General features: G+C 39.2%; 1 protein-coding gene across 3 annotated transcripts; it reads right to left on the reverse strand.

Moving 5' to 3' along the window:
- Positions 1-9,594: 9,594 nt before the first annotated feature.
- On the reverse strand, positions 9,595-15,608 carry LOC115675320 (aspartic proteinase 36). 3 transcript variants are annotated; one of them, XM_030597924.2, is made up of 10 exons: positions 15,064-15,608; positions 14,312-14,441; positions 13,963-14,213; positions 13,227-13,454; positions 12,171-12,333; positions 11,227-11,300; positions 11,024-11,108; positions 10,794-10,857; positions 10,222-10,293; positions 9,595-10,135 (listed from the first exon to the last, which is right to left on the reverse strand). In XM_030597924.2, the coding sequence occupies exons 1-10, from the start codon at positions 15,330-15,332 to the stop codon at positions 9,966-9,968; spliced, it is 1,506 nt and encodes a 501-aa protein (XP_030453784.1). In that variant the 5' UTR covers positions 15,333-15,608; the 3' UTR covers positions 9,595-9,965. The 3 variants fall into 3 exon arrangements, 2 of the variants coding, with proteins under 2 accessions (XP_030453784.1, XP_030453783.1); XM_030597923.2 differs by having other exon boundaries at positions 11,012-11,108; positions 15,064-15,607; XR_008814651.1 differs by having other exon boundaries at positions 10,068-10,135; positions 10,987-11,108; positions 15,064-15,606.
- Between the last annotated feature and the right edge of the window lie 5,793 nt (positions 15,609-21,401).

Consider the following 21,401-nt stretch of genomic DNA (forward strand, 5'->3'; position numbering starts at 1 on the left):
TATGTGTGGCGTGAGATTGAGTGTGGACATGGTGTATGTGTGGTACGTGTGGAATGTGTGGAACGAAGGTACGGGAATGTAAGATTGGTTGGAAAAGTTCCGTCCCGAGGCGTGTTCATTTACGCGGGACGATGCCGTCCTTGACGAGGTGACGATGCCCGGCCCGACGGGATGGCGATGCCTGACGAGGTCAGAAGACCGTTGGCCTGATGCGTTTTACGCGGGCGCGGTAGAGAAGGAAGTGAGAATGTAGGATCCGTCCTGAGGCGTGTTCGTTTACGCGGGACGATGCCGTCCCTGATGAGGTGACGATGCCCGACCCGACGGGGTGACGATGCCTGATGAGGTCAGAAGACCGTTGGCCTGATGCGTTTTACGCGGGCGCAGTAGTGGTGGAAAAGTTGGGAATGAGCTAGACTTGGCATGACGTATGAGGATTGCGAAAGTGACGCATGACGTGAGTTAGTGTGCGAGTGTGGCTTGTATCACGTATTGTAGTGCTCGATTATTGGGTAAAAACTGCTAGGCACGGTATGGGACGTGCCCAAGTGGGTTTTGCCTTATAATCGAGGCACACGCGCGACTATGATGCATTACTGTGGCATGTGGACTGTATTATTAGCTAACGTGCAGGGACGTGCATGATGGATTCCAGGTAGGATCGTATGTGTTTGTTAGTATGGTTGATCGTTGGGTGTTATGCATGTTTCGTCTGGCGGTACGTGAGAGCCTATGTAGGGTTTGGGGTTGTGCACTTATTGAGATTCGTCTCATAGTTGTATAACCACCACTTTCAGACCCCCAGTCTTAAACCCTGGAGGCCCGCCTCCCCGTTTTTGGAGTATGAAGAGCTGACCATGGTGCCCCAGTGGAGCTGCAGGCGATTTCCAGTATCGTGGTCCAAGTGATCTTCCGGGGACTCGAACCAGAGGATGCTGAAGCAAAGCGGAGGAGGGTGACTAGTAGGTTTCCCTAGGGTATTTTAGGGGTTGTGTAGAATAGGTCTGACCAGTTACCCTTTTGTTCGATAGGTCGACCTATAGCGAAGCTAAGTTACCCCAACCACCTGATCCTTGTGTTATATCGGTGGTTGTGAATGCTCGTCTGTTAAATTTGTTTGTAATATGATAATTGTATGTTTGGTGCCATGGCATGGTATAAAAATGAACGTTGTTGTTATTTGATTGTCCTGTTGATCTACCCCATCGTCGTCTTTTTAGTCAGGGGTTTTGTATTTGCTTCCGCATGTGTTTCTGATGTTTGGGTTGGGTCGGCGATGTTCCTAGGACGTCGCAATAATTCGACCGGAGGTACGGGATGTCGCGAGCTCGATGGGGTTCGGGGCGTGACAACAATTGAATTATTCAACAACAGAAAAGGAACTTTTAGCAGTAGTTTTTGCTTTTGATAAATTTCGTTCTTATTTAATTGGCTCAAAAGTTACAGTTTATTCTGACCACTCTGCTCTTAAGTATCTGCTTGAAAAGAAAGAATCAAAACCACGTTTAATCATGTGGATTCTATTGCTGCAAGAATTTGATTTGGAAATCAAAGATAAGAAGGGGACTGAAAATCTAGTTGCAGATCACTTGTCAAGAATTCCGAATTTAAAGGAAGAGGTAAGTCCAATTATGGAAGAGTTCCCTGATGAGAAAATTTTTCCATCAAATCCACAAAAATTCCTTGGTACGCTGATTTTGTGAATTATTTGGTAAGTAATATTCTTCCTCCTGAATTGTCATATTAACAGAAGAAAAAATTCTTTTCTGATGTTAAAAATTATTTTTGGGAAGAACCTTTTCTTTTTAAGGTATGTGCAGACCAGGCCATAAAGAGATGTGTTCCAGACGAAGAAAAGGCAAATATTCTGCATCATTGTCATGATAAAGAGGCAGGTGGTCATTTTGGTGCCACCAAAACTGCAACTAAGATTTTACAATCTGGATTTTATTGGCCCACACTTTTTAAAGATGCTTACTCCTTTGTAGCTTCATGTGACCGGTGTCAGAGAACTAGAAATATTTCTAGAAAAAATTAGATGCCTTTAAACAACATTATTGTGTGTGAATTATTTGATGTTTGGGGTATTGATTTCATGGGACCCTTTACATCTTCTTATGGTAATTTATACATTTTAGTGGCTGTGGAGTATGTGTCTAAGTGGGTAGAAGCTGTAGCATTGCCAAAAAATGATGCTAAGGCTGTTGTCAAATTCTTGAAGAAAAATATTTTTACGCGATTTGGCACTCCTAGGGCAATCATAAGTGATAGGGGGACACACTTTTACAACAAACAGTTTGAAGCACTTTTGAGTAAGTATGGAGTCACACATAAGGTTGCAACCCCTTATCATCCTCAGACTAGTGGTCAAGTAGAGGTTTCAAATAGGGAAATCAAGAGAATTTTAGAAAAAAAGTGAATGCCTCTAGGAAAGATTGGTCAATGAAACTTGATGATGCACTTTGGGCCTATAGGACAGCATTCAAAACCCCAATTGGGATGTCTCCTTTTAGGCTAGTGTTTGGGAAGGCTTGTCATCTACCAGTGGAATTAGAGCACAAAGCATATTGGGCATTGAAATTTCTGAATTTTGACATGCAGTCTGCAGGTGAAAGAAGATTGTTGCAACTACATGAATTGGAGGAATTTCGCAATGAGGCCTATGAAAATGCTAAGATGTACAAGGAGCGTACCAAAAGATGGCATGATAAACACATATTCAGAAGAGAGTTCGAAATTGGCCAAAAAGTTTTACTTTATAACTCTCGTCTTAAACTTTTTCCAGGAAAGTTACGTTCTCGATGGTCTGGTCCTTATACAGTCACACAGGTATTTCCATACAGAGCAGTTGAAGTTGCACATGACACCGAAGGCACATTTAAGGTGAACGGTCAACGTTTGAAGCCCTACTTCGAAGGTGGTTACAACAAGCAGAAGACCACTATTGAACTTTATCCTCCAGAATAGTGACATCTGAGATAGTTTGGCTGAAAACTATAAAGCAAGCGCTTCTTGGGAGGCAACCCAAGCATTTTTATTATGTTTCTTCATTAATTTTTACGTTCATTTGTTTTCAAAAAAAAAAACATGATTAATAATTTTTATCCAGGTTAATTTTCTTACTTGAAGGATCACATTTTTGGAGTTTAGTCATCAAGACCATCCATAGACACATCCTACAGCAAGGGGAGTTTTCTTGTTCCTATTTTTCTTTTGTTTCTTTTATTTTTCGCATTGAGGACAATGCTTCATTCAAGTTTGGAGGGAGACAAAATTTTTGCTCAAATTTTTTTTTTGCTAAATCTGGAATTTTTTTTTGTTGCATTCCTTGTTGTGAATTTTTGCGATTCTTAGGAAAATTTAAATTTTGTTCAAACTTGCGAATGATATGTGAGTTAATTTTGATTCTGATGATGTCGATCCACTTACTGAGCACTAGAAGTCCTTAATTTTTTAGTAGTGTGTACATCTAGAGAACATTCATGTGAAGTATGTGCTTTTCTTAGATCTCACCCAAATCTTAGAATTTGTTTGATTTTCTCTTGAGGCGAAATCCTAGGCTACATCTAACTGAGAAAATGATTTATGCAATTTTTGGATCGATTGAGCCTTTCAAGCCAACCCTATTTATTTATCCATAGTCACCCTGTTGAGCCTTAATTATTATCCAATCTTTTATTGGCACCCACGTACTTTTTAGCTTACCTTTTGCCAAATTATATCATTGTCCCATGCCCCATGAACATGTTGATTTTTTTTAGGATAAAAGTTTATTTGAGCATAATAGCAATTTGGGAGGAAGGGTGGAGCATGGAAATAATTTGATTGCTATGGTTGTTTGGGGTGTATCTTCTTCTTCAAAAAAAAACGAAGAAAAAGAAAAAAAAAAGAGAAAAAGTAAAAATTGCTTTTATGGTTCCCTATCCAACTTTCAATTGAGTGAGCCTTTTGGATACTCAATGGGTTGGGAATGTTCACATTATATTAGGAGGGACTTAGGGAGGAACTCCACCATAAAGCAATGAAAAAAAAAAGAGAAAAAAAAGAAAAAAAAAAGAGAAAGAATGATGATCCGTAGTGATAGAAAGATTATTTTGAAGATGTGAAATTGGGGATAGTGGCATGTGCTCTAATTAGATCCTAGAAATCAATGTGTTCATGGGTGATTTGAGCTTAAATTTACCATTATCTCACCGTTAGCTCAGCCTTACATTACAACCTGAGGAAAGTCCTATTGATTTTTGGTTGGATGATTAGCTTACATTAGTGGAGAGAGGAATGAAAAGCAAACCTATGAGATTTGGTTATAATTATAAAGAGTTTTTGAGAGGTTGCATACCATTGTGAACTTATTTGGATTGCATATAATTCGAAAAGATGAGGACTCACACACACACTTGGATCACATAGTTAGAATCGGTTTTAACTTATGAATCTATTTCAATGTTTGGATGAAATTTGTGTTTTTCTTTGAATTGTGATTTCGAGCAATTATGGAAGGAAGTCATGGAGGGGGTTGTTAGCTTGAGTATGTCTTATATCTTACTTTTGCTCGAGGACTAGCAAAATGTTAAGTTTGGGGGTTTGATAACTCTATAAAAATAGAGTTATTTTATCTACTCTAGGCAATAAATAATGCAATATTTGTTAGAATATATTTGGATTTCCTTTTATTTACTTAATTTTTCCTTATTTATGCAGAATATTGAGATATGGAGAAAATAAGGAAAATATGGCAAAAAGAAGGAAAGGAATATGCGACCCAGAGAAGAGTTAGAAAGTGGATATCACATTGGGAATTCTGCGATTTATTCCCTAATTTTATACGAAAAAGAAGCAATTGCCTTGTGAGAGGAGTCTTGGATGTTATCATATAAATAGGATAACTTGGGGGAACATGGAGTTTTTTCCTTTAGATCGTTTTTGTTTTCAGTGTTCTGAGAGTTTTTCAAGTATTTTGAAGAGAAGACAAAAGTGGTGACAGAATTCTTGTTCTTTGATTCAAGATGTTTGGTTTAATTTCTATTTTCGTTTCTTCTTCTATTATGTTCTAATTTTCTTTGTTAGAGCTACGATGTAGCCTAACCATGATGATATGAATTTCATACTTTTTATGCTTTGCAAGTAATTTCATTCATGTGAGTTATATATTATTGTGCTTAATGCGTTTAGGTGACTGGCCACCACTTGAATGATCTGATGTGCATGTTTGAGACTGAGAAGTGATAATATGCAATTGCTTCTTATAATATATAACCATGAATTAAATGTGGATAGAAATATACCATGTTATTTGTGTAGCTTTCGGTGATAAGGTGGTCCAAAAGATTCATTGTAAACCGGGAATATTCACAGATTTTAATGCGCTTATGTTTATTTAAATTCACATAGAAATATAGTGAATTGATAAACTGAGTAGGTTTGCTATACCTAGAGATAGGATAGTAAATAGACTAGGAAATTCCGCTATCACATGTTTGATATTGTTCTTGTATGCATAATGATCTGAAATTCACTATAGTGGTTATGGTGAAATCGGATGCTCTAACATATTTTACCTGATTGATTATTTGTCTTTAGTTTATAAAATTTCGTTTTTAAAAATTGTCAATTTTTATTTGTTCTCAATTATATTTTGATCTGTTAGATAAATTTTAGAATTAGTCTATTTTTAATATTTAATTGGTTTATTATCATCAATCTCTGTAGGACGATACTCTTCTCATCATTGTATTACTTGTGCAACACGTTCGTTGACACGTGCAGAATTTTACGAACAGTGGACCCGGTCCGGGGCGCCGAGGGGTCAAGCAATAGTACCGGAGTCTTGGACTCGGGCTTGGCTTCATTGGACCCCAGCAAACCTAGCTTGAGGCCACTGTCAAGGGCCCGAGAACAAGCTTTGGGGTTCATGTGCCCAAACATAGAGTTTTTGTCCAAGCGCCGATATTTAACCATATTTTGGAAAATAATTTTCGATTTTTTAAATAGAAAATCATTTTCCTGAATTTAAGTATAGATTCTCCGTTGACTAGAAATATATTTTTTGTTGACTCATATTCATAAGCGATTCAAATGCCAGAAAATGAGGAAAATGTTTTCCGCGAAATAAATGGTGCCTAATTTAGTATCTTGCGAGCACCATGAAAGTATTTGATCATGATTGTTCTAAAACCCCATTCTATCCCTCCCGAAGATCTCCTTCTAAGAACAAAAAAATAAGTTACGGAATTGTCTTTCTTTTGATTCACGCTGTCTTTTTTTAATTACACACCGAAATCGTTGATGCATCTCGCGAGGGACAATCTTAAACAGAGGCAACTCCCCTGACCCCTTTCAAAAAATCGTAGTGATGCCACTAGTCGCCGACAGTCTAGATATTACTGTCGGAAAGTTAATTCGGTTGTGTTTGGTTCGGCTTTTGAAAAAGATCTTTGGGAAAATACAAAGGCTATTGAGCTCTATTTATTTCTTTTCTCATTTTCTAGCATTTGATTCGCTTACAAAAATGAGTCAACAGAAATCATTTAGGAAGATGAATGATTTCCTTTTGAGAAAATTGGAAATTATTTTCCAAAATATGACTAAGTAACAATGCTTGACCGGAAACTCTACGCTTGGGCTCAGAACCCCAACGCTATTTCTTGGGATTTTGGTGTCCAGGACTAGATCTTCAGCGCTTGGGCCCAGGTCCACTAAGGCAGGGCTTGTGACCCCGGTGTCGATGCTCGAATCCTTGGCACCCAAGCCCCAGCACCCGGGCCTAGGTCCACAAAGGCCATGCCCGAGTCCATCAAGACCAGGCCCAAGACTCCAACGCTCGCACTCAGGTCCATCGAGGCCAAGCTTGGGACCCATGTACCCGTGTCCCTATCTCGACGCCCTAGTCAAGGTCCATTGAGGCCAGACACGGGACTCTAGGGCCCGTACCCTATTTCCCAGTTGCTCATGTGCAAGTTCTTAATGCTTTAATAGTGTATATCTATTTTGGAAAATCAAATCAGATTTTCCATACCAAATGACGTAAAATATTTTCCAGTTCATTTTCAGGTTTCAGCCAAATACCGAAAGATATTATTAATTTCCTAAAAGAATTCTTGGAGAATATTTTTCAGAAATGTCACATTTTTCGCGAAACAAACGGAGTCTTTAGTTAGGGAAAAGTGCCAAAAAAGTCCTAAACATTTTGCATTTGTGCCAATTTATTCATAAACCTTTTTTTGGTGCAAATTCAGTCCTAAACCTTTTATATTTGTGCCAATTTAGTCATAAACTTTTTTTTGGTGCCAATTAAGTCCTAAACCTTTTGCGTTTGTACCAATTCAGTCCTAAATATTTTGTCTTTGTGCCAATTCAATCCTTCCGACCAATTTTGATCGGATTTTGCTGACGTGGACGCCGACCGGCCAGTCGCCGGTCACCGGCGCTGACGTGGACAACTTTAATAATATTTTAATATTTTTTTTGAATTTTTTCCCCTCCCCTCCCTCCTTCCTTCGGCCGCCGCCGGCGAGGCTCGCCCTCGCGTAGCCATAGCGAGGCTCCAGCCCTCGCCAGCGGCCTTCGGCGAGGCTCGCCTTCATCGTCGCTGGCGAGGCCGCCCCCGCCGGCGCCGGCCTCTGCCCTCTGGCCGGTCGTCGGCCCGACGACCGGCTGGACGAAGGAGGGAGGGGAGGGGGAAAAAAAAAGAAACAAAAAGAATTCAAAAAAATATTAAAATATTATTAAAGTTGTCCACGTCAGTGCCGGTGACCGGCCACCGGCCGGCCGGCGTCAACGTCAGCAAAATCTGGCCAAAATTGATCGGAAGGACTGAATTAGCATAAAAACAAAAGGTTTAGGACTGAATTGGCACAAATATAAAAAGTTTAGGACTGAATTGGTATCAATGCAAAAGGTTTAGGACTGAATTGGCACCAAAAAAGGTTTAGGACTAAATTGGCATCAATGCAAAAGGTTTAGGACTTTTTTGGTACTTTTCCCTCTTAAGTTAAATGAGTTTTTTCGAAATTCAAGTTGTGTTTGGTAAATTATAATTAAAAAATGCATTGGGAAACAACTTTGGTTTAAATGGCGTTTGGAAAAATCACACTTTTGTAAAGCAATTTTGCTTTTATTTAGAAAAAAAAAACCAATTGAAGGACTCAACAGCCGGCGAGGCCAAGTATAGCTACCAGCCACCAGATCTGGCCTCAGCAACCTCGCCTGAGGTCCCGCGACCTCAAGTGAGGCTGCCAGCAGCCAGATTATGCCTCGTCGGATTCTTGCCAGTGACATTGCATGAGGTAAAGACATTTCCGGAATTATGAAAGTTTAGTGAGGACAAAGTTGAAAAAAAAAATGCATTTACATTCTAGAAATGCTCAAAGCTCAAAACACCTCTAGACCTACTTTGGGCCAAAGGCCTTTTTGAGGCCTTTGGAAATGCAATTGCATCTTCCAAAAGCCCTCAAAAAAATTTGTCGAACAGTGGGACTTTGGAGCCCAAAGCCCCTTGGGAATGCATTTCCTTAATGGAGTCATCATATCATGTCTGCATTTTGTTATACTTTTGAAAGTGATCATGTGGACTTAACACTATTAAAAGATTCTCTCTCCCCTTGACTCAAGGTATATACCATTTGGAAGTGGGGGTTTATTTATAAACCACTCAACATTGTCTCTCCCGTGATAATGAACTATCATCCTCTGATGACCTAAATCGCCTGGCGATACTCCTCTATTCGATGTGCGATTTGATCCACTCTTACCAAATCTAAGCTTGCCTAGACCAGCGATCTCGTCCGAGCCCTTTCACTATAGCAATCACTACATGCCCCTTATCGGATCGGGTACAAACCTAGTTCATCCACGTATCCTACTCGCATATTTGTTTGTGATGACTTGACTTGACCCACATGAGCCAACCCCCAAAACGAGTGCTTACGTAACCATGTCGGAGTAACCATTTGCTATTTGGAGGTAGTTCATTTATGAATCATTCAACAAATCACTCCTATTTCAGACGATTCTCTTCCTCTTTCTCTCTTAATAAATCACTTGTATTGTTGATACAGTGCCTCCCTGACACCATATAAATCAACCAACGCCACATCTGTGAAAGATAATTTGACAACATACTCGGTTTGTACAAACAAGCATTTTTTACATCTAAGCCTACTTTTGAACACGAAGTGGATCCTCTATCCCACACAGTACTCCATCGTTGCTTCTGATCTCAGCTGTTGATTCACGAAAATGAGGTTTTTATCAACACTCGTAACTTGTCCAGGCACAAGGGAGAGCGCACAAAAAATGGTCAGCATGACAAGCCAAAGACAATACAGGTTAAGAGTTTCAGAGATCAGGAAAATCACCAGAATACCTCTGAACTGGCGAATACAATCTCTAAAGAAAAAAGAGTACACCATCCAGCTACATCAGGGCTCTGCTGTGTCGGAGTGAATGCGTTCTTGTATCAGGGAAAAGTTGAATTAGGTGCTGGAAAAAAGAGGGTGATATCGCGACGATACGTCCATAACAAGAGAAATCGAAGCAAACTGAACTGACCGAAATTGCTAACCCAACATTAAGATCGATAGAATCAAGAATAGATTACGAATACAATCAAGGCGCGGGTAACAAATTCCATTCATTTAAATTTGCCAAGCCAACTCTAGAGTTGCAATACTCATCTCCTTCCTCCACCAGCCCGGACTCACGGTACAATGGTCATTTACAATTCTAGCAATGCTCTGGGAAGACTCTTTACACGGAGAAAGCCGAATAACTTTCTAAGCGGGACAAGCAAGATACAAACCCCCCTTTTCTTTTCCGCACCTTAGAACCGAGGAAACAATTTATAATGCTACAAGCTATCCTCGCAGCCCAAATAATAGCACAGGCCCCGCCCAGCACCTTAAATAAAACATCGGCCAGGCCAATACACATTGAAAAGAATCAAATAAAGAAAGACCGAGCAAGTATCACAAAAAATGGAACCCCGTGGCTCGCGCAACGTTCATTAGAAGTATTAGCAATCCTATTGGCAAAAGTTCAAGAAGCATGTCTCTTGAGAAGCTGCTCATGCTCAGCTGCCCTGCATTGATGAACTCGTCCTTGCCGGATGTTACAGAGACATTTACAGACATCGAACCTGGGACAAGATGTTCGATATGGGACAGACATTCAGGAAGAGTGTACTTTTTAAAGAATAATTTGAATAAGCATCGAAGAACTTACAATCATAGGGAGCCCATCCAATCCGTTGACGAGCCAAATCGTACACAAAGATCTTATCTTTCAGGACAAGATCTGCATCATGAACAGAACAAAATTTTGAGTCTACATTAGAAAGTTTTTGAGGTATTGTAACACCCAAATACTTCAAATACTATTAACGATGCAAATTCGGTTGACCAGACAATAGAGCATTAGATTACAAGATCAGGATTTCCCAACTGGATGCAATAGATATTTAATTGTCATAAAATAAAATATAAATATTAGATTTTTTTTTATCTAACAAATACTGACACATATTACTGAGCGTGAAATGCCAATGAATTAAAACAATGTTTCATGCTTTATCGTGCCATCAACACCTAGAATGGGCGTGGAGAAGTCTGAGGGAGGAAAGCATTCCCCTGTGGGGAAAAGTTCAGCCACAGTTTTCTAAGAAAGTTTGTTACTTTCATTAGAAATACAGAAATGATTGTTGTTCCATGTAATATAGCACTATTAAAAGCATGGGATCCAGAAAATGCTGATGCAAGACACCATATTTGCATTTAGAAGAAGTTTTATATCCTCACCTCCTAAAATTGAGACCCCCTCTTGTGCTTTCTCAAAACCGATGCACCATAGAGCAGCTCCTTCCTGTCATGTAAAGTATCAAAAAGAGCTATTGGAGTCGAGTCATAATTGTCCCTATTGGCCAAAAACTCACAATCTCCACTATCGATTTCTCGGATCTTAATGAAATTCCACAAAGTGCAAGAAACTTACGTAAAAGGCGAGAACGAGAACTTACAGTGAAACCTACATTTATAAGATACTCTTCAGGCTTCAGCAACATAGTTGCGCCACCCAAAAAGTTGAGACTAACCGGAGGAAAAGTCTCGGATAAACTGAAAAAGAGAGATTCAAAACATATTTGTTATCAACAGATAAAGGACCAAACTTCTGCCATGTATAGCACAGCCTTAAAGATAAAAAAAGGTTTGAAAACTAAGAAACAGAACCAACCGGGAAGAGACTAGAAAACACTGTCGTCCTTTAGAAATTATGGGAGTCACAGTTTGCGAAACTGTGGCAGTTATCTGCATTTAAAGAGGAAAAAGAAAATTCAACTTGCATAGAGTGTTAACTCGATTATAATAAGACATCTCACCGACATAACTTTGCAGATGAATCAAATTGAAATCATGCACTATCATCTACAGATAATGTCACTGCAGAAATAAAGTTTTTTCATGTTTAGGACATTACAGACAAAGCAGGATTGTTGGAGCTATCGACTTGCATAAAGTGGAGATGGGTAGCCCAAAGATCGAAGATCAGGATGACAGCAATCAATGTGGGATCTTGGAGAACTTTGATATGGTACTTAAGGTTTGAACAGCAGTAGTCAGTGCCCAATTCACAAATCCATTCATCTATCTCTTATGCTAATTGTACACAGAATAAAGTAAAAAGATGGTGGGAACCTAGAATGAACAGACTAAAGGATTAAAGAAAAAATGAGTACTAAAACAACAGCATTTTGCAGATGAAAAGCACTTCCGAAGAAGTCTGACCTTACAAACCAGTTCACATCAAGTTCCTAATCCAAGACTTCTATGAGATTAAGAAGATGGGTAAATGGTGCTACAACATTGGATCTTTGCGATCCATTTAGGTTTCGAGAATTACTAGGATGAAACAACATTAACTTGACCTGCTATATGAAACATTCAGACAAGAAAATTTCAACCACAGTTGCACTCCCTTTTGCTCTCTTACTCCCTACTTCCAATCCCTTGTATGTTATCTACGAAAAACCCAGCCTCCTCAAACTAATGCCTTAAAAAAGAAAGAGCCAGCGCTAGCTTCTAATGATCGAAACTCAACATTATGTACAATTCTGTTTTGACCAGACAACATTAGATATGATTTACTTTTTACTGAAATAAACAGAAAGCTGGACTCACAGTGTTGACAAAAGGATCAAAAGCATCTTCCACAAGGTACGTCAAGGTAGTTCCTGAATCAATAATAGTTCCCCGGTTGTTTGTCGTTGCAAACACCGCCGGATCAATTGGCAATGGTTGCCCATTGACGGCAATGCTTTGCAGGTTCAAATTATAATGAGGCCTGAAATAGCGAGTTTGCATGGTTAGATTTCAGACTCCAATTGAAAGAGATAAACTAATCTTCACAGGCTGGAAATCACCATCTTGCATGAGTTAAGGCACATTAGAAAAAGGAAGGAATTCCATAGGTAAGCAATACAGTGGGTTTGCAATTGTGGATAACCGAACTAGACATCTCCTAAGCAAAAGAAAAATAATACAATAGTCAATTCTAAGAAATAAAACACTTCACTCCAACCCTCAGACAGTTTCATCAGAAATTATTTTAACTTAGCCAATGATCAAGACTCGTCAGGTGATAGCTGGAGCCAAAGAAAGGATCAGGTGATACTAGGAAGACACTTTGAATTCATAACCAACCATTCCTTGCAATCACCAGTAAGAAACCTTTCTTAGCATCTGAACCACATGCTTCTTCCAAATTGCAAAACATTCAATTATTTCATGTTTGCCAATTGCAACCCATATGAAAGTGGAAGCAGTTCAAAAAGCTCAGGATCATACCGTTCCATTATAGAGCATCTACTATAATGTCAAAAATCATAAAGGAATAATAATAGCGGAATGTGCATAATAGTTTAGAGATATATTAATCAATCCTATATACATTTCTCTGTGATATCACAGTCATCATGGCATTCACACAAGTACATGAGAAGCCACATAATTTCACATAAGTCTCAAATATCACAAACTAGGCAAAAAGACTCTATAAAACAAAAGCAATATGGAGGTCCAAATGCAGACGATTCTTCAATTAAGAGTAGTATAAGTAAAGATATTTACTATACATATCACCAGCTTTTAATCCTTCACCCCATTTAGTTAACAGAAACACACTGTCACAACAAAGGGAGCGGTTTCAAATTGAGAAATGGTGTTAAGTAAACGTACTGGGAAGGGACAAGCGGACTGTATACGATGCTTGGCTCCAAAATCTCACCAAGAACCATGATGCCCCCTCCACTGCCATCGCCTCTCAAGCAATGAGAGAATACTTTTGGTGTAATCCCTCGCGATGACAACTGCGATATAACAGATAAATCTCCTCCCCCGAAACCAAAAATCCCATCAATCGCTTTGTCTGATTTAGTCAAGTCACCAGACTGGTAGGTGCTACACCTAATTTTCATAAAACCAGATAAGGCGGTTAGGACCCAAGCAACAACCACGAGATGCACTACCCACAGAAGTGAGAATACTCAGAGGTCCAGTTTTGTCCTGAGTCATGCTATTATGGATTATAATCTAATGGCAGTCCTTGTAGATTATGGTTACAAATCTCGCAGGATTCCTTGTACATTTACCTGAAAGGACCTCATACGAGTTTGCCATGTTAGCACCGAAACTAAGTAAATGCCAATATAAGTAAATGACTTTTTAGCTCGATCATTTAAGGAAATCATTCTATCGATCGAATAAATCACTTGTCAAGATAAGCCTGCCTAGCCAGTCCTTGAAATAGTAGTTTACTGACATCATACACAAAGTCACATTAAAACAACTATAACCTGTTTTAATTCCCAGAAACAATACATTACAAGTTCCTATATCATCTTCTTAAATTCAGTGATCATGTTTAAATCCAAAGTGCAGAACATAGAATTCTGTAAAGGTCATGTCACCTTACCCAAAAACAACGGGAGCCGAAGAGTTGGCAATCAAAGACTGCCCCATAACCATGTCAAAAGACAGCACATCAGATACGTAATGTCCTGTTGTCCCGCTCCCATCTCCATATTGGAACGAGTAACTGCACTGATTACTTTGAGGAGGGCATTCAGTTGACATAGTTTGAATTTGAGAAGTGCACAAAGGATCTGAACAGGAGACCAAATAAGATGTGGAAGAACTGGACGAATCAAAGAAACTGAGCTCAATCTGTACAATGCAAGTAGAGTCAGAACATCAGAATTTTGCTTTCGGTCTTTATAGACACCAAAGTTCAGGGAAAATGAAAAGGAGGATATATAAATTACTCCAAGTCCACTAGTTTGGGGGCAGTCGCTGCAGGAACTGCAGGTAACCCACAACACGTCGCTGCCAGTATCAATCTGCACGTTGAAAACCTTTGGAGGAGAGCCCAGCTTCACCTTTGTAAAATAAAGCCTGATGATAAAGTCCACATTCACAAGGAAGATGGTCAATCCCAATTTCTGAACTTTGTTTACCTATTAACCGCATTCGCCAGACGGTGCACAGGTACATTTCAACTCGTGAAACCAAGAAAACAAGCACAATATCACCATTCCATAGAACGAGATTCGAAAAGCTCAACTTTCCATAATTTAAAGTCAAATAAGATTCAGTGGAGAGGATATCAAAGTCCATTCACGTCCAAGCAGAGATTTTGCATAAACATGACACTACCTCAATAATTCGAAGCCCTCGTATATTTGAGCCAGTAAGAATCACTAAAGAAACCAAGAATTGACCCTGCAAGCAGAAGCTCTCCCTCTTAAAGATGTCTCATCTTTCTCCCTTGTGTAACCAAATTTTTTTTTTTCATCAGAAAAGAAAAATGAAAGAACTCCCCCAGTTATCTTGATTTCTCACACCACTTTAATCCCACCTCCTTCAGCATCTAAGAGAAACCCACCAGAAACATTCAAGATGCCCAGTTACCAAAGAGGCCAAATTCCAACAGTCACAACTGCTTTCCACTTGGAGCACACAAACACAAAGCAGAGAACCTGAAAAACAAGAACAGCAACATAAACAAGAAAGTTACCCGATGCGAAGTGGATCAGAGGAGCCTTCGACCGAGAAGTCGACGACGCCACCGACCACGGTCTGCAAGATTCGGGCGTGCCTGACCCGGTCCCGAGCTCGGAGCAAGTCGGGGTCGACCCGTCGGTCGAGCGGGAAGGCCCGCTGCAGAGGGAGGACGGTGGTCCTCGGGGGGGCGGCGCCGCAGTGCACCACCACCGACACCGGCAGTGTCAAGGCGGCCAGGGCCAAGAAGATCAAGAACTGCGCCGGAGCTGCGAAAGCCCGCATTTTTCTATCTCTTCTCGGCCTTCTTTTTGGTGGGTTCGCGGAATTTGAGCCTGCGGAGAGGGAAGCTCCTTCCTTTTTCAGGGGCAGAGATCGAGCATGTGTTGGCTTTTCTGCATTTTCACAGAGAGAGAGAGAGAGAGGAGTTACAGGATCAGAAGAGAGACGCTGATTTAAGGAAAAAGGATTTTACGTGAAAAGAAAAATGGAAATGGAGGATGATTATTTGCAGAATATTTTCTAGAAGAAAGCGAATTTGGGAAACTTTCAGGTTGACGATGGTGGTGATGGTGGTGATGAGCAATGGCTTGCCAGTAGACATGCGGCTTTGTTGATAAAGAAATTGGAGGATAGAAACGTTAATATCATAGATGCAGGATTCAATTCTCACGCTCTGCAAGAATCAGAATAAAAATCAAAAAGAAAAATGAAAATTAGAGATAAGATATATAAATAAAAAAAAAGGAACAACGGCTTAATAGAGTGAGATTACGGTTCTTTGTAATTTTCTTGTCCTTCCTTAAGAGAGAAGTGAGTTGGAATTGAATTTTTTATCCATCTATTTTGTTTGTTTGTTTATTTGTTCTATTATATTATATTTTGGTTAGGCTGGCGGCAAAAGGTTTCTTGTAAAGTGTTCTGTCTTGGTATTTCTACACACGACCTTGACAAGGAAATCCATGATTTAATAGCCTAAATTGGACTATTAACCCACCATGACAACGACTTTTAAAGCTGCATCTTTGCCTTTTGGGGTCGGATCGGATCGGATTGGAGACTCCAACGTATGGTGGCATCATCTCTTCTAACATATAATTTTTTTTTTTTGGTCGAAATGCAGATTTCTATTCATTCATTCAACTGCTGATTACAAGAGTGAAGATGACTAGCGTCAATACAAAATAAATCCCAAAGCGATGGGGGCGGTCTAGACACCCAGTTGGATGGAAGCATCCCTTTTCGATGATTTTTTGCGATCCAATCTGCTACTTGATTAGTCTCGCGCGGACAGTGGACTAGAGAAACCCTCTTTAATTGGGAGAGTAACTTGTTACATTCCTCAAACAGACTCCTCAATAATCAATTGTAGAAAAGAAAACGACACGCCGTATGCATCACATTGTTTGATGCCCTCCCTGCATGCCTGCGTGTGCAATAAAACGCATCAAATTAAATTGCATTCCTTTGAACTCAAAGGTTAAGTTCCGATGAGTAGAAGCCGATCCAATACATCATCCATCTGGAAAGAGAAGCACGATGAACGTTGTTTTTATTTTTCTCACCAGTGATCGACATAAGGAACGGAAACATATTATGAAATGGAAAACAGATAATAAAAAGAATAGAAAGGAAGTATAACCCACTAAGCTGGAAAATAAAAACCTATTATTTTTCTTCATTTTTTTCTATTTTTTGAAGCTCATTTTACAATTGCATGTTGCACTTACTTAATAAAAGGACTCGTGGGTTTCTTTCACAAGACATAGAAGGGCAAATAGAACATAGAAAAACGAGAGTGTCGGTATCGTGAAGCCTGAGGCACCAAAATTAAGTCAAAAGGAAAGTCAAGCAAGAATACATAAAGTAATTAGCATGCGGTAGCCCAATCACACGCATTTCTTACACACAACAGTGTAGGTCAATTTGAACAAATATATATATAGAAGAATTTGCAGCAGTAGAGCGCCTACTCAGATTACCGTAATTGTATGTTTAAATTAATCAGAAAAAAGAAGGAAGAAAAGAAATAAATATCCACCACCCGCCTGGGTGGCGCTGCTGGAAAGGGCACTCTTCCTCCCGCAAAAGGTTGGGTGTTCGAATCCCGGGCGCCGCAGGGTGACTTAACCGATGCACGTGTGTGGTGGCTAGCACGTGTCGCCCCCAGGGTTTACCTCCCGGCTGTCGGCCGTGCGGGGGTTCCCTGGGTTAGCAAAAAAAAAAAAAAGAAATAAATATCCCGAATTATTTTTGTGGTTAATACCACTAAAAATACCTAATTGGTACACTCGAAAACATTTACCCTTGATAAATTTTTTTATCACAAAAAATCTTGAATAACCAAAATCTTAGATCAGAAATTCGGTGAAAAACTGCTAATTTTCCCTAAGAGCTCTCTCGCTTTTGGAAAATCCGTTAAAATCCCTAATTTTGCCCCAATTTCAACGTAAGATTTTGACACAAAAATTTGTTTGAGGGCAAATGCGGCACGGGCATATCGATTTAAGATTTTTTTTCGTGATAGGAAAATTAATTTGAGATAAATGTAATACGAGTGTACCGGTTAAAGATTTCTTTGGGGTTATAACCTTCTTATTTTACCCAACAAACACCGACACAAAATGAAAAGCTTATGTACATTCGCTCTAAACGACATAAAGCCAAACAAGGACTAATGAGAATGATCCACGGTGCGATCCTGAGGACGACCCGGTTGACCAGAGAGTCAAAGTCAATGAATGAGAGCAGCGCATGCCACACGGCGTTTGCGAGTGCGTGTGTGTGAACGAATCCCGCATGCACACCAAGCTTTCACACATGACCCTTTATGTTGATCCATTGACCCGATTTTTTGGAGTCCTCTCAAAATTGAGAATCTGAAGGACAATGATAGGAGCACAAAGGTCCATGTTTGGTTGGAAGAATCTCTCTCTCGCGTCCCTGCAGTGTCTGAGTGCATAGCATGAGGTTACGATTTTCGCTTGCGTCGAAAACTTGCGTCGGTAATTAGGGTTAAGGTGAATTGTTCGGGTGTCATGTTTAATTGATCAAATCCGGGGGTTAAATTGCATTTGGAAGCTATCGATCCCACCGGATTGGTCAATTTCATAGCTTAAATGCGAAATGACCACAACACGAATGTTAATTTGATGTTCTTAGCGATTACAGTTCACCATGTCAGCCTTCGTAGTTCCTTCTCAATTATAGGCTCTCGCTAGGTAATGGATTGATAAATGTTATAGTTCTCTCTTTGAATTTTAGCCTTTTTTATTTTCTGTAATTTTAGCCAAAGACAAGATGGGATTGGACATGGCGATGTCACGATGCACAGTCCGTGAGTAAAGTATACAGATTTCATATTCACCCCCATATTTTTCTTTAAAAAATTCAAACTACTAGAGTATTCATTTCCCTCTCTCCCTTGAGCCTTTTAAGGACTTGTTTAGATCCAATAGTGTTATTTGATGGTCAGTAAAACTGATGCTTGTACCTTGAATTTGTGCATCAAGAATAGTCTCAAAGCAATTTCACACCCCGATACTTAGACAATCGAGTGGACTTTATTGGTGCACGACCATTTTCCGCCACAACAATTTTTAGGTAAAATTGTTGAAAAAGTTTTAAACCTATTGCACTTGTACCTTTTGTCTTAAGCTTTTTTTATTTTGCCAATTAAGTCCTAAACATTTTTCACGTTTTGCCAATTGAGTCCATCTGGCTAATTTTCGCTGGAAATTATTCACGTGAACGCCAGCCGTCCTACGTGGCATAGTTCGTGCTGATGTGAATAATTTTTTATAATATTTTTTTTGAAATTTCTTATCAATTTTTTAATTTTTTTCTATTTTTTTACACCTCTAGCTGGCGACCTTGCCGGCCAAAGGCGAGAGCCAATGACCCTCAATTGGATCTGGGTGAGGCCCAACGCCCTCGCCTGGACTAGGCCTGTGGTCGACGATGGTCGGCCAAAGACCTCCTCGATCAGAGGTGTAAAAAAGAGGAGAAAAAAAAAGGAAAAAGAAAAGAAAAAATTAATAAAGAATTTGAAAAATATTAAAGTATTATTAAAAATTGTCCACGTCAACATTGGCCGTGTCATGTAGGATAGCCAATGTTCATGTCAGCGATTTCTCGACCAAATTTGATCGGATGGACTCAATTGCCAAAACGTAAAAAGATTTAGGACTCAATTGGCAAAATTAAAATGTATATGACCGAATTGGCAAAAGTGCAATATGTTTAGCACTTTTTGGACAATTTTCCAATGATTTCTAAATCAAGAATCTTTAATTTCTCCGAAACCCTTGTCAATTGGAGAAACGTGCCTACCTTAAATTTACTCCCTCTCTGGTTTTCTTTTCCTTGTCAATAATTGCAAAAGCGAAAGCAGCGAGATCCCAGATTCTTGAGTTACATACAGCTCAAAAGCCTTTTTTCACCTTTGTCATCCCCCACGACTGAAGTTGAAAACGCAACCAACGAATTGCTGGATCCGTTTTGTGGAGAGAGTGGCCACTCGGATGCTATCTTTGCTTGTCAATAGCCAAGAATGCAAAGAAGAGAAAACAAAGAGAGAAAGAGGCTTCTTTTGTATGTGTTCTGTGGTTGGTTAGAACTTCGTGCGGCTTTCTTCTTCTTTTGGTCACATCCTCTTGAATTTCAGGGCGATGAGTTTATTATACAACCATGTGAGGAGGCCATGCAAAACTTATCGAACCTTAGAACTTTGCCTGCCTGAAGTAAATTATCTTTCTAGCTTAACCCAAAAAAAAAAAGAAAAAAAGATAGTGATGTCTCGATACTTTGTACTTTGGGAAGTTGCTTAGGTAATATCTAGCGATTATATAAGCTTGTGTTGGTCGCGAGTCTCTGATCTTTCAAATTTGAACATTGACTCTAAGCTTTTCACTTTTTCTTTTTGGGTCGTGATTTCCTACGGCTTTGGTTGGAGGAAAGTGCCTCCAACCATACATCTGATCAATTTTCTCTTGTGTCAATATCTGGGTCATTATTGTTGAATGTCACCGAGTCAAATCACGATGACATGATTCTAGATGTGCAAGTTCTAGAGTGGGTAAAGTAATTTCCTCGAAATATACCCTATAGATATCGGTTCCAATCTTTTGAAACATGAAAGCTAACCTGAAACCACCTTGAAACATGTCGATTTCTTTGGTTCCAATGTACGCTGTACTACTCTATATGATTTTCAAATTGTTTTGTTGAATAAATATTATTCCAGTTCTAGTTTTTAACACATTGAACATTCAGCACAAAACATAAAATGGATTACATGATAAAATATATGTTCATATTTGATGATAATATATAAATTCTAAAATGATAATGACATTAAAGTAAAGAAATAATTAGCTTCCACCCATTTAAATCTATGAATTTACAGAAAAGTCTATCCGTCTCTATTTGAGAGAGAGAGAGAGAGAGAGAGAGAGAGAGAGAGAGAGAGAGAGAGAGAGAGAGAGATTTGTTTCTTCTAATGAGTTTGGAAATTGCCGATCAACTAAGGTTTTCATCCATTTAAATGTAAGAGTTCGACAAAGAAAAAGTGAATTTCGTAAATAATTAAGTACATATATATCTAATTGATAAATATTATACAAAGTAACCTGTATCCTTCTACAAGATCTCCAGCATAAGTTACGAGGTGCAAAGTACATGATGTGTACGAGGTTAATACTACAAAAAATCTCAAATTAGTACACCTATAACAAATTTGCCCCAAAATAATTTCTTGACCATTAAAACTCCCAAACTGGTATACCAGTGATAATTTTATCCAAAACTAATTTTTTTTATCACCAAAAATCCTAAACTGATACATTATGACAAATTTACCTTCTGTTATTTCCGTTAAATTGGATTAATACCATGAAAAATCACAAACTGGTATACATGTGACAAATGGAGGTAAAACCCCAAACTAGTACACCCATCAACTGCTACATGTCATCCAACTCAGCAATTTGACGGTAAAATTTAAAGGATAACTAACAGAGGATAAATTTGTCATATGTGTACTAGTTTGGGAGTATTTGGGTTTCAAAAAAATTAATTTTAAGTAAATTTGTCACAGATGTACCCATTTGAGGTTTTTCGTGGTATTAACCCAATGTGTACATAGTGATGTAACCCCAAATTTTGGAACCTACCATGTACTCACCCATTCCAAAACCCTAAAATCTGAAACCTACTTGCGAGCTCTGTTACCCATTCGAACATGCCTTACAATATTTGTTCCCCCAGTTCTTGTACACACCCCCAGATGTAAACTACGAACATTTTGAAAGTGATTATGTTAGAATTTTCGTATGGTATAAATCAAACCCTATT

Source organism: Syzygium oleosum, unplaced genomic scaffold, assembly GCF_021117445.2.
Source record: "Syzygium oleosum isolate NSW1041296 unplaced genomic scaffold, Sole_v2.1 Sole_v2.28, whole genome shotgun sequence".
NCBI lineage: Eukaryota > Viridiplantae > Streptophyta > Magnoliopsida > Myrtales > Myrtaceae > Syzygium > Syzygium oleosum.

Coding starts and splice junctions, on each gene's coding strand:
- LOC115675320 (XM_030597923.2), bottom strand. CDS start 15,332: ATGCGGGCTTTCGCAGCTCCGGCGCAGTTCTTGATCTTCTTGGCCCTG. Junction 14,214..14,311: donor CCCAAACTAGTGGACTTGGA/GTAATTTATATA, acceptor TGCATTGTACAG/ATTGAGCTCAGTTTCTTTGA. Junction 11,109..11,226: donor TGTTTTCTAGTCTCTTCCCG/GTTGGTTCTGTT, acceptor TCTCTTTTTCAG/TTTATCCGAGACTTTTCCTC.